Source organism: Mastigoproctus giganteus, chromosome 5, assembly GCF_048544385.1.
Source record: "Mastigoproctus giganteus isolate SK-2022 chromosome 5, ASM4854438v1, whole genome shotgun sequence".
Classification (NCBI taxonomy): Eukaryota; Metazoa; Arthropoda; class Arachnida; order Uropygi; family Thelyphonidae; genus Mastigoproctus; species Mastigoproctus giganteus.
The window spans coordinates 7585069-7599570 of record NC_143579.1 but is presented as its reverse complement, the minus strand read 5'-3'; the positions used below and the strand labels follow the sequence as shown (position 1 = coordinate 7599570).

The 14502-nt window shown below is 37.9% G+C and overlaps 1 protein-coding gene across 1 annotated transcript in view; it reads left to right on the top strand.

Moving 5' to 3' along the window:
* LOC150085148 (sodium-dependent dopamine transporter-like) overlaps positions 1 to 14502 on the top strand; it is a 176652-nt gene that overhangs the window by 42736 nt on the left and 119414 nt on the right. Inside the window, exons 5-6 of the mRNA XM_090373849.1 lie at positions 145 to 248; positions 12336 to 12460. Coding sequence (XP_090229975.1) covers positions 145 to 248; positions 12336 to 12460 — 229 coding nt within the window. The remainder of the gene's footprint in view (positions 1 to 144; positions 249 to 12335; positions 12461 to 14502) is intronic.

Here is a 14502-nt window from a genome sequence, read left to right as displayed (position 1 = left end):
TTAAAGAAAGGTTTGGTGTCATTTGTCTGGCTCCTTGACTTGCTTTGTAAGATACAAAGTGGGGAAAGTGATGCAAGATTTAATTTAAGTGTTTTACATAAAAATATTACTTATTTTTATTGATTGTTTGTTTTATTGTTTCAGATGTGGTTGTATGCCGCAGCTCAAGCATTCCATTCTTTAAGTGTAGTACTAGGACCAAATATAGTTATGGGATCATGTCACAAGCAGTACAATAATTTACTCAGGTTAGAAATAAGCATCTCTTTTAATATCTTAATAAAATTACTTCTGTTTGGAGTTTGTTAAGTTAATTTAAGTTAATAATTTCATTTAGTTTTTAAAATTTATGAATATTCATTCTTACCTAAAAAAAAAAAAAAAAAAAATAATTCTCTGGAAAGAGCTATATGGTTTTTTTGATAATTTATAATTTGATTTACAATGACTTACAAGCTTTTTTTTTATTTACTGATTGAACATTTGATTAGTTTTGTTTTTGTTAAAAATGTATTGCTGGTTCAGTGAAAATATCTTCAAAGTTAAAAATAAAATTTAAAATTAATAAATGCTTAAAATAAAAAGGACACTTCTTTTTATTATTTAAACAGTTTTATTTTGGAAAATTTAACTGGACATTATTATTTTGGAAAATTTAACTGGACATTAATGATAAGAGTGTATGTTTCACTATGGCTCTGTGTACCTTCATCAGGGAATTAGTGAGAATATTTGTATTGGTAAAATGATGTAGCAACCTTATACAGTATCAGCAAAAAACTTTTACCCATTTTATTTGCTCATCTCTTCTAATAATATTTCTAATCTTTAAATTTATTAAAACTATCTACTTCTGCAGAACGAGATAAAAAAAAGTTTACTGTTGGTGGCAAATGATGCATTAAAGCAAGCTTATATAGCATCAGCCCAAAAAAAGAAGAAAAACACTCCTGTCATTGCCTGTCCATTCCCTTCAACATTTTTTCCAGTGTCCTTTAAATTTATTCAGACCTGCTCACTTCCACAATACCAGGTAGATATTTACAGTCGGTTATCATCACTTTCTTATAGTCAGTTACCCTCTGTCTCAGAACAAATTTTTACACTATTTGCAACCCTTTTTTTTTAATTTAAATTTATATCCCTTGGTGCATTTGTCTTAGCAAGAATAAAGATGCCATTATCATTTAGTTTGCTAAATCTATTCAAAGCCTTAAACACCTCAATTAGATCTCCTATGTACTAGATTACTGGACACTGAAGTCTTTCTTGGTAAGAGTATCATTTTTGCCTCCTACTAATCCTTTTTGCTATTCTCTGCACCCAATAGTAATAGGAGTAGTATTCGCTATATAGTGCAAAGAAGCCACATGCTTTTGCTGCATCGGCAAAAAAAAAAAAAAAAAAAAAGTAGATAAGAAAATGCAAATTATATGCTTCTCTCCTCACACAGTAACTATCCAGTTGACCTTTGAATTTATTCAACCTGTCAGTCTCAACAACCTGCAAGGGCAACTTGTTCCAGCAATCAGTGACTTGCTGGCTAACCTCAACCCCTGTAATTTGAATTTATGACCCATAGTTCTGGAATTCTTCATAACAGTGAGAATTCCACCTTCATTCATTTTACTAATCCTTCTCCAAGTCTTATAAACCTCAATCAGGTCATCTCTGAGGTGCCTGTATGTCAAGCTCTGTAGCCCACATAATCGGAGTCTTTTCTCATATGGTCATCCTGCTACCGATCTCACCATTCAGTTGCCCATCTTTGGACCCTTTCAAGAAGCCCAATGTCTTTTTTTCAGATGAGGTCTCCATACTTGAACATATTCCAAATGTAGTCTTAAAATTGTATTATACAGTGGCATTATTACCTCCCTGTCCCTACAGGATATCGTTCGATAAATCATTGATAGGACACCATGGCCTTTCCTGGCTATCTTTTTACACTGATCAGAAAACTTCATATCTTCCCATATTGTAACTCCCAATCTGGTCTCATGTGACCGTCTTTGAAGTCTGTTCAAGTCATCCTGAAGGAGTGCTGCTTGGCATTGATCATTATCGACTACCAGTTTTTACGTAACCTGCAAATTTTGACATCATGCCCTCTATCCCTTTGTTGATGTCGTTTATGAAAATCAGAAACAACAGTGGTCCAAGAACCGATCCCTTGGGGGACCCCGCTTCTGACTCTACACCAATCTGAAGAATATCCATTAATCACAACCTTTTGCCCTGCAGCCACCCAGCAGTCCATCTTAGAATCTTACCAGTAATCCCAACCTGTTCAAGCCTATTCAGTAATCTCTCAAGAGAAACTGAGTTAAATGCTTTGCTAAAATCTAAATAAAGTATGTCAAAATTATTCTCTACATACAGTTTGTGAGTAACTGTGTCAAAAGTTAAAAGTGCTTAGTCATACACAGTCATACATTCGCAGACGAAGGCAGATTACGAGAAATCTTTGGCAAAAGATGCTAAGAAAAACAGCAAGGATTTCTTTACTTATATATATATATATATATATATATATATATATATATATATATACACTAAAAGGAAGGGGATGAATCTGATTGGTCCACTTGATATCGATGGTTCGACTGTTGATGATCCTGCTCAGATAGCAAAAAAACTGAATGAGTATTTTGCATCTACATTCACACATGAGGAGTTATTAAGGTTTGAAAATGGCAGAAGGTTATCAAATTGTAGCAGGGTGCTTAATGATTTTGTAATAACTGAGAGCAAAGTGGAGGAGAAATTGTTGAAGTTAAACATAAGAAAGGCACCTGGGGTGGATGGGATCTATCCAGTTATATTAAAGGAGGCGACAAAGCAACTAAGCAAACCATTAGCCATAATTATGAGAGCATCCTTGGACTCAGGGGAGGTTCCCACACGGACTGGAGATGTGCAAATGTATCCCCAATTCACAAAGGGGGATCGAATGGTGACACGAGTAATTACAGACCAGTTAGTTTAACTTCTGTTCCGGGTAAAATAATGGAGTCATTGGTTAAAGATGCATTGCAGGATCATCTAGACAAGACTGCAGCAATAATTCAGACACAGCATGGGTTTGTTAAGGGAAAGTCTCTTGTCTGACAAATTTGATAGGATATTATGATGTGGTTACAAAGGAACTGGATGCAAAAAATAATTTTGATATCATATATTTGGATTTCAGGAGAGTTTTTGACACTGTTGCGCATGGAAGACTATTGTACAAATTGGAGCAGAATGGTACTAAGGGTAAGTTGCTACAATGGATAAAAGGATAGTTGAGTGGGAGAAGAGAGAGGGTGGTAATCAATGGGTGCTGCTCTTCGTGGACTAATGTTATTAGTGGAGTCCCACAGGGTTCGGTGTTGGGTCCACTGTTGTTTTGTATATTTATCAATGATATTGATGAAGGTATATCAGGCTAAGTGTCGAAGTTTGCGGATGATACAAAGGTTGGCAGGGTTGTTAATGACAGTAATGGCAGTGTGCTACTGCAACAGGATCTAGATAATTTGGGCAGATGGGCTAAGAAGTGGCAACTGAAGTTTAACCTTGATAAATGCAAAGTACTGCATACGGGTATAGGTAACCCCAGAGAAACGTACCAACTGTGTGGTACTACACTTAAGGTGGTAGAAAATGAAAAAGAACTGGGAGTAATTGTGCAGTCAGATATGAAGTTTTCTGAGCAATGCAGACAGGCTGCCAGGGCAGGTCATGGGGTTTTGTCAATGATATAAGGAATTTTGCTAGCAGGGAAAATGAGGTGATTGTCCCTCTGTATAAGGCAGTGGTCAGGCCACGCCTTGAGTACTGCGTACAGGTCTGGAGGCCTCATTTTAGGAAAGATGTAGATTTGCTTGAGCGTGTACAGAGAAGGGCAACAAGATTGGTGAGGGGAATGAAGGGATCCTCTTACCAAGAGAGGCTTAAATTCTGCAAATTGCAGTGGCTGGAGACTAGGCACCTGCACAGTGATCTGATTGAGGTGTATAAGGCCTTGAATGGATTGAGCACGCTGAATTCTGATGGGATCCTTCCACTTGTTCAGATTATGAACCTAAGGGGGCATAAATTCAAATTAAGTAGAATAGATGTGTGGAAATTTACATTTAGCCACCGGGTGGTTAATTGCTGGAACAAACTTCCATCTGTCGTTGTGGAAGTTGATAGGTTAAATAAATTTAAGGAGGAACTGGACAGGCATTTGGAGGGAATGGTGTGATTTTTTTTTTTTTGGCTGATGCTGCATAAACTTGTACACTTGCTTTCTTGGATCACATGCCACTACTACTACTACTACTACTACATGAATTTCCCTTAACCAAACCATGTTATTTGTTAATCAGAATGCCATATATCTAAATGTCCCTGGATTGCACTCTTAATCACTCTTTTTGGCACTTCTCCAGTCCATTGGGATATCCCCCGAGTCTCCAAAGATTCCCTCATAATTAATCTCAGTGGTTCAATACACTCCCTAAAAACTGCAGGGTAAGTACCATCAACTCCAACAGCTTATTTGCCTTTATGCTCAAAAGTTTTTATAAACTCCAACAGCTTACTTGCCTTTATGCTCAAAAGTTTTTATAAACTCCAACAGCTTACTTGCCTTTATGCTCAAAAGTTTTTATAATAAATAGTCATCTGTAATTCCGAAATAACTAATTTCATTTGACAGAGCCTCACTTGTACATCCTCTTCTCAGCATGAAGGGTCTTTCTTCAGTAAAGACAGATGCGAAGTACCTGTTCAATTCAGCTGGGTTGTGTAAGACTTTTCCATACCCAGTGCACAAGGGTTCAGTCTGAATCGCTTTTTTCATGTATTCATACACATGGAAAATTCCTTGTTCCCATTCTTTACTTTTTTGGCCAGTGCTTTGTCGTATGCAGCCTTGGCCTCTCTAACTTTATCTGTGCCACTATTACAAATCAACTTGTAGCTGTTGTAGGTATCAGTACTATTCATCACTCTGCAACTGTCCCATTGTATCTTTTTCTGCTCTACTTGACCAGCCAGCTCTGCAGTTATCGATTTCAGCATCCCATCCTGCAATATTTTCTTAGAGGTATGTATGCGATCATGGCTTCTCTGATTTTTGCTTTAAAAGTATTCCATAATTCAAATGTATTTGCCATCCCTCAGCAATCCACCCAATTTACAGATGCCATATAGTGCCTTAAACTCTCACAGTCCCTTCTTCTGGAGTAAAAACTGTGCCTTTATCTTTAACTATTTCAGCATCTTTCTTCATCTTCCAATTGATGATAGTATGTTCATTTCCTGACAGTGGTTCCTGTACTTTAAGCTCTATGATGTCATCTGATTCATTAGTAATGATGAGGTCAAGAATATGCTGGTACAAATAATAATCATCGAGTTTAAGAAAGCTTTCCCCCAAGGTGCGAGTTTTCTTCCCACTTATTCCAATCAATCTGAGGCAGATTGAATTCACCAATAATAAGACATTTGCACTTGCTAGCCTATTCCATTTGCACATAAAGACTCTCATCATATTCTTTACAAACTTTTGGTCTGTAGATTACTCCTACACTCTCATTATACCTTTGCTTCCAACTAACTCATGCCACACAGATTCTATGCTGCCAGATGTAACTTCAGACCCGGAAAAAGCTCTTTTTGCATTCAGGCTACTTTTCATATGAAGCATGACACCACTACCCCATTCTGTCTTCCCATTCTTTCCTAAATACATTATACATACTATAGTGGGACTTGTCATCTCCAATTTCCGAGTGGCACCATGTTTCTGTTAGCTCTATTATGTCAGCATTATAGAGGTCCTAACCAAGAGTTGAAATTCAGTCATTTTATTGAGAACTCTCCTGACATTACTGCAGACACAGTTAAGACTAAGCATTCTTCTATTAACTGTCATGTAGCTCAGCCAGTTAGGGTTTTGTAATTTTGTTCCTGTATTCTATTTTTGCTACTGCTTCTGATGACGGTTTCATCAGAATGATTTAATTATTTAATTATTTTTTTAAAAATAATTATTTAATTTTTTTAAAAATTTAATTATTTTAAAAATAATTATTTAATTTAATTATTTTTAAAATGAGACATCACTGAGACAGCATTTTTTTTTTCTCTCAATAACTGTACTTGTGGTTCCTGATGTAGTTGATAGGGTTCAGATATCCTCCGTACTAGGAATTCATCAAGTTTCATTACTATGTTGTTCGTTTTGTGGTGCTATGTCTTTCAACCATGTAAACTCAGAAAGTTGTGAGTTTGTGATTTGAATTTGATTAACTGAATCTCTCATCTGACCAAAATCATGTTGAGATATGATTTTGGACTCTTAGTTAATTTGTGAACTAAGTGGAGTGTCATCAATATTCCTTGAATTATTCCCAAAGCTCACACCACCAAGATTTTTTAATTTTCTCTGCGAGCTTTGTCAAATCTGTGTATGGAAATGGTCCACATATGCAAACCTTTACAAGAAATAAACTCGAGAATATAGTCAACCTGATTATAACATAGTGTGCAAGATGTAACTTTGCCTATGCCTGCAGAAATTATATAAGTTGTGTCCGAAAAGATTGTTAGCATATTTGAAAGCACTGAATGTTTCTGTGATGAATACAATAGCATTAGCATTAGTAGAGGCATTTGATGCAAGAAAGCAAGCTTATGCAGCATCAGCCAAAAAAAAAAAAAAAAAAAAAAAAAAACCACTTCCACTTCACCCCTCTGTTCATTCAAAATACCTGTCCAGCTGAGCCTTAAACTTATTTAAGCTATCAACTTCCATGACAAGGGATGGAAGTCTGTTCCACCAACCAACCACCCGCTGGCTAAAGGCAAATTTCCGCACATCTATCCTACACCTGTCTTTCCTCAATTTGAATTTATGCCCTCTCAGGTGATTATTGTGAGCGAGAGGAAGAATCCCATCAGCAATGAGCATGCTCAAACCATTCAAGGCTTTATACACCTCTATCAGATCACCTCACTGGTGCCTGGTCTCCAGACACTGTAATTTGCAAAACTTAAGCCTTTCTTCGTAAGAGCACCCCTTTGTTCCATTCACTAATCTTGTTGCCCTTCTCTGTACTCGTTCCAGCAGCTCTACATCCTTCTTGAAATGAGGCCTCCAGACCTGTATACAGTACTCTAGGTGTGGCCTGACCATTGCCTTATACAAGGGAATAATCACCTCCTTATCCCTGCTAGAAAAATTCCTATATATCATTGACAATACACCATGAGCTACTCTTGCAGCCCGTCTGCACTGTTCAGAGAACTTCATATCTGCCTGCACAACCACCCCCAGGTCCCTTTCATTCTCTGCCACTGTCAGTGTAGTACCACAGAGTAGATACGTTGCTCTGGGGTTGCTGTTTCCCATGTGTAGTACTTTACATTTGTCAATGATAAACTTCATTTACCACCTCTCAGCCCATCTGCTCAACCTTTCCAGATCCTGTTGCAGCAGCATAGTGTCAGTAGTGTCCTTGACAACCCTGCCTACCTTTGTATCGTCTGCAAACTTCGACATTAAGCTTGATATACCATCATCAATATCATTTATGAATACAGAAAACAGTAATGGACCCAACACTGAGCCCTGAGGGACTCCACTAATAACATTAGTCCACGACGAGCAGTTTACATTGATTACCAGTCTCTGTCTTCTCCCCCTCAGCCACCCCTTTATCCACAGCAGCAATTTGCCTCCAATGTCACACTGCTCCAATTTGTGCAGCAGTCTTCCATGTGCAACAGTATCAAAAGCCTTTCTAAGGTCCAAGTATCCAGTTCCTTTGTGACTGCATCATAGTATCCAATCAAATTGGCCAGGCAAGACCTTCCCTTAACAAAACTGTGCTGTGTCTGAGCTATAACTGAATTCTTGTCAAGATGATCCTGCAGTGCTTCTTTAACTAGTGCGTCTATTAATTTTCCTGGAACAGAAGTTAAACTCACAGGTCTATAATTACTTGTGTCAGCCTTTGATCCTCCTTTGTGAATTGGAGTCACATTTGCACATCTCCAGTCTATGGGTACCTCCCCTGAGTCCAAGGAAGCTCTCATAATTATGGCTAAGGGTTTGCTTACTTCCTCTGCTGCCTCCTTTAATATAACTGGATAGATCCCATCCACCCAGGTGCCTTTCTTGTGTTTATCTTCAACAATTTCTCATCCACTTTACTCTCAGTTATTACAAGATTCTGTAGCTTACTGCTAGAGTTGAATACACCTCTGGCTTTCCCCTCGCTAAATAACTCCTCATGTGTGAATGTCGATGCAAAATATTCATATAGTTTGTTAGCTACCTGAGCAGGATCATCAACAGTTGACCCATCAATATCAAGTGGACCAATCTGATTCATCCCCTTCCTTCTAGAGTTTACATAAGTAAAGAACTCTTTGCTGTTTTTCTTTGCATCCCTTGCCAAAGATTTCTCGTACTCTGCCTTCGCCTGCCTAACCTCCTTTGTAACTTGGTTACAGATCAACTTGTATCTATCATAGGCTTCTGTGTCATGTGTTAATTTGTATGTATCCCATGCATGTTTCTTCTCTGCCATATGCCTCATCCGTTCATCTGACATCCATTTAGGCCTAAACCTTGAACAGTATTTCTTAGTTGGTATGTAAAGCCCAGTAGCTTCCAAGATAAGTTCTTTGAATGCTTCCCATTTTGCATTTGCTGTTGGTAACATCATCAGTTGGTCCCACTGTATAGAATTTAAATACTGTCTCCGTCCATCGTAGTTGCCTTTACGAAAGCAATAACCCTTCCCTTTACCCCTAATGGTAGTTACCTCTTTGAGTAAATTCCACTTCAGCAAACTGTGATCACTGCCACCTAGTGGTTCATTTATCTGCAGATTCTTAATGCATGAAGAATCACTGCTGATAATCAAATCAAGAGTATTCCTCCCTCTAGTTGCCTCCCGAACATGCTCATGTAGAAAACAATCATCCACTAAATCCACAAAAGCCTTGCTAGTGTGTGAGTGACCAGCCCCCAAATTCCAGTCAATATCTGGGAAATTAAAATCTCCCATTATAAGACTCTCTGATTTACTGGCCCACTCTATTTCCCTGTACAGTTTCTTATTATACTCATCAGACTCATTAGGCCTATAGCACACTCCTACTCTCAATTTTGATCTCCCAATGCTTATGTCACACCAAACTGACTCGACACTGCACTGTCCAGCGATGTCCACTGGCTTCACTTCCTTGGATTTTATGTATTTTTAACTAATAGCATAACCCCTCCTCCCTTCCTATCCAGTCTATCCTTTCTGTAGATGTTGTACCCTCCCAAATTCCAGTTCTGCATTCCTTATATCTGTGTGACACCACGTCTCTGATATCCCAACAATATCTGCCTTTGATGTTTTGAGCAATACCTCAAATTCATCAAATTTATTTACTAAACTCCTGGCATTGGTGTACACGCAAGTATACATGCACCTATTTCTATTCTTAGCTACCCTAACACAACCCTTGTGTTTACTTGTACTGCAATGTCTCCCAGCAGTCTCTGAAATATCCTGCATCTTGTTTTTCAGGCTTCTGCTCATTCCAATAGAAGCAGTGCAAGAATCTCTTTCACCTCTGCCAGTGGCTACTGTTAATCTATTTGTCTTTGTCTCCCCCCCAAGCTAGCAGTTTTCCGACCCACCAATAATTTACCTAAATCCAATTAAAAGCTGCTACCAGAACTTTACCAGTGAATGCGGTGGGTAAATAAGTATCATGAAAAAGTATGATGAAAAATTCGCTTTGTAACATGTTTAACACAAAACTAAAAAATTGAAGAGCACATGTACCACTTGTGCACATGCAAAAAACATTTCAACAGTCCAAGCATTTAAGGACCAATTTTGACGTTTTGAAATCCTTGTAGATATTATCATTGGGTCTGAAGTACGCAGCCAACCGTTATCACTATCTACATAGTTTGCCACTTGGATGATGATAACGGTTGGCTCTGCATACTTTAGGCTGGACAAGGATATTATTGATATGTATTTTAAAATTTATATTTTTGTTATATTGGCAAAAAAAAAACTGACTTTGATATATGCCATGAATAGAACCAGAGCATATTAATACGTCATGCCATTTGCTGTGTGGGGAGACCCTATACCTTTCTCACGAGGTCAACTTTGGTTGAAATAGAATATAAGGTTAATTGTACAATCCTATGTAAAGTTCTATGAGCAGTGCAGACTGTCTTCTAGAACAGCTTCTGGAGTTCTATCAATAACACATAGGAGCTTTGTTAGCAGCGACAGAGAGGACATTGCTTTATACAATGGAACTTTAGCTCATTGTATTAAGCAATGGTTAGTCTACATCTGGAATACTAGTTTGGAAACGTCATTTTAAGAAGAATATAGATCTGTTGGGAATGGTGTAAAGATGAGCAACAAGATTAGTTGTGTATACAAAAGGATATTCTCATGAAGAAAAATGGGGCTTCATTAAGTGCAGTGTTTGGAAACTAGCCATCTGTGAGCTGACCTGATTAAAATGCTTTTTCGGCCACCTCTCACTCACTCACTCGCTCACTCACTCACTTGCCCACTCACTCACTTGCCCACTCACTCATTGACTCACATTGAGAATAGATCCTGTGGATTTGGCATTATAATGACTTTTTGAAAAGACATGAATTATTGGATGATGTTACTACTCAGAAAAACACTGAAATAAGTTTTATTTCACTTGGAATAAATTTAATAATTACATCCAAGTAGGGTAAAATTGATTTTATATTCTTATTAACAGCAGTGATAACAAAGTTATTACACTGCATCTCCCAGAGATGTAAGAATATTCATTATTAGTGCACCATGAAGAATTTTTATTGTCATGCATGAAGTCCATCTTGCAATTGGTTGAAAGATGGACTCATTCAATTGGTTGTGGAGGCAAAACAAGATTAGTTGTGGGGACAAAAGAATGTTCTTACCAACAAATGTGGGTGGATCAGTAAATCGTACTGTTTGGAAACTAACCATATCAGAAGCCACCTGATTAAATGCTTAAGGCTTTAAAATAGGTAAGCATGCCGTGCTTACTTTTTCTCTGCCAACACAAAGGATGTAAGTCAAAAATATAAAAATGTTACTGTTTAAATCAATTATACTTTACATGAAAATGTGAAAAATATGTCAAGAAAAAGACTTGTAAAAACCAATATTACACATAGAAATGAATTCCTGATTCCACGACCTTTTGACATGCAGTTGAACCTGATAATAATTTTAAATTCACACGATCTAGTTTTCTATAATAATTAATCTTACACCATGTGAATAATTTATTAGCTAATAATCCCCATACATTAAGGTAACATTTCAGGAACCTTTCTGTAACCCAACCTCTGACCATACATAGGCTGTTGTCAGCCTCCTGCTTGACAGCCTCCATACAATGTTTGTATACACAACTAATCTTGTTGTCAGCCTCCTGCCAAATGCTCAATTTCGACTGGCAATTCTGCCAAATGTTGTGAGGCATTCAGCAAGCAGGAGGCTGGCAACAGCCTATGTATGGTCTGAGGATGGGTTTCCAAAACATTACTTAATGTATATGTATTTAGCTATTAGCTAAATAAAATTTATTTAGCTAATAGCTAAATAAATCTTATCTTATTATTAAAGGAGCTGCAGAGGTAGCTTACTAACTTCTTGACATATTTACTATATTCAGAGCTCCTAAAATACTTCACTCAGATAATGGATGAGAATGGTCAAATGTAAGAAATACATGTGTAAAGAGATAATTGCTATAGTTTTTTGTAAAGCACCACAGGTGTTTTACAAAAAAATCAAAAAAAAAAAAAAAAAAAATTACAAAAAGTAAAGTAACTGTGGTGCTTTACCTGAGGTGCTGTGTGGCTGTTAAAACAAAATTATTGATTCAAGGTTAATTGGGCATTAACTTTGAATCAACAGTTGTTGCGTGAGGATTCTTTTTTTGCAAGGGACCTGTCAGAGTCTATTATGTGAACCCTACAGGGTTAAAGATACTGAAAGTCTGAGCAAGAATGATGACTTTATTTTTTTGCAGAAAAGGTTTACATCATAGGTTGCCATCAGTACCCTTTGTTACCACTACTGCTCTCTAAAGAGAAATGAGGTGCTTATTTTTGTTGTTTTCTTTAATATTTACTTATCAGTGGTTCTTTTATAATGCGAATAGTTGAAAGTTATTAAATTAAATTTATTCATTAACATTTTAGATGTTTCAAATGATTGGAAATTCATTATTCAGAACAGTACATAAAATTAATATTTTGTAATTTTTGGCTTTTTTATTTCTAGGGATACTGTAGTTCTAACTATTGTGAATGTAGTAACTGTGGGTGTGATTGGTTGCGTGATGTTTGGCACTCTTGGTCATTTAGCTTTGAAGATGGATAAACCAGTAGGGGATGTTCTTCGGAAAGGTAATATAAAATTGGAAAGATTAAATATTAAAATATATACAGTAAACTTTAAAATCTGGCAATCTCTGGAATTGAGAGGTGCCAGATTTAAAATTTTCTGGATTTTAGAAAGATATAAAGCTGCTTTGGAAAAGCACATTTCATTCAATATTAAACACCAACAACTGAACTTATTTACTTCCATAAACATTATAATAATGTATCGTGGAGAAATATTAGATTTACAAATTTCATTTCTGTTACCATTGTAGCTACAGCAGAGAGAGAGAGAGAAAAAGAGAAACAAACAAACAGGCAGCTCAAAGTCATTCACTAAGTCTTCTCTTTCACTAATATTAGTAAGGGGTGGGTACCCTTGAGCCTTGGTCCTTGAGGCTGTCACAGACATTCTCTCAGTTTTGACAAGCTTGGCTTGCTACCTGGGGGTCTAAAATGCTGATGGAACTAATATTCGGGTGATATTTGGGCCAAATGGGCTAATTTCAACCAAGTCCAGTCATTCTGTGACAACCAAATCCTCTGCTTGCATCTTCCAGATGCTGGGTTAGTAACTCAGGATATAACCCCCGTGTATTTCAGCGTGCAAGTCCTGAAATACAACACCAGGTATACGTGAGGTGTCCGCTCCACACAGAGGAACACCACCCCTCTGTGCTACCAGGCAAAACCAGGTGATAGAAGACTCATTACTTTGCTTATTGAATTTGTGAAACCAGTGTTTAGTCTGCGGATGAAAGTTCCAGCAACCCCTCAGCTCTTCCATCATGCAGTATGATTCATCAGTCATACTGCACAATGATTGAAGTTATGATGGGCATCACGTAGAGATCCAGTCCTCACATTTGAAGGGTACAGCTCTAAAACAGTGTTTGCAGGCTGGCTGGGGCGCCTCCGTAGCCAGGTGGGAAGGAGCAGCAGTGCGTAGCACACGCTTCTTGATTAGACCGGGGTTCGAGCCCGTCACCACCAAATACGGAGGATGCGGGAAGGTCATGGAATGACCACCGCATATCCCGGAGCAATATGGCCTTAGTTGCTAATGCTCCTAAAAACCAAATAACAAACAATAACAAGCAGGCTGGCCACTAGATAAGATAGTCCACTTATCTGGCCACTAATGAATACATCATGAATGGTCAAGCTAATAGGAAAAACTTATCTGTGAAAAGATTTGAACCTCCCAAACACTTTCTCATTCATTTCACAAATATACATGGCCTTAGTTCCAATGTCAAAGAAATCCCATTTCCACTTACAGGATGCAAGAATATTTGCTAATGCTGTTGGGGCAGTGTTAGGTGGGTCAGAAAATTGCTAGCTTGGGAGAGGGATACACAGAATGGAAGATTAACAATAGCTGCAGGCAGAGGTGAAAGTGATTTTTGCACTGCTTGTATTGGAATGAGCAGCAGACTGGAAAGCAAGGTGCCAGAGACTGCTGGGAATCATCGTGAAACAAGTAAATACATGGGCTGTGTTAGGGTAACTAAGAGTAAGAACAGGTGCATGTATACTTGCATGTACACCAATGCTAGGAGCATAGTAAATAAATTTGATGAATCTGAAGTGCTAGTCAAGACAACAAATGCGGACTTTGTTGGGATATCAGAGATGTGGTGTCACACAGATATAAGGAATGCAGAATTTGAATATGGGGAGTACAATGTGTACAGAAAGGATATTGTGTATATTGTCAAGTGGCATCGGGAGTTCCCCTACAAACCATGTATTATACATTGTGACACTACAAACTCTGTAAATGCCATAGATAGTGTTAGTTTGCATAGCATAGCATAGCATAGCATAGCGTAGTGTAGTGTTGGGTTGTGTTGGCCTCTTGTTCCTCCAGCATTTAGCTGGGCCCCCACATTGCCTGTCCTTGCTTTGGGGAAGCAGCCAGGTATAGTACAAGTAGAAAGTTCTCTGGCAGGGGCGAACCCTGGACTGCACCTGAGCTTGCCAGATGCAGTCCTGGGAAAAAAAAAACTAGAAGAGGAAAGTGTGAAGCTGGATGACAGTGAAGAGGGAGGGAGCAGATTAAG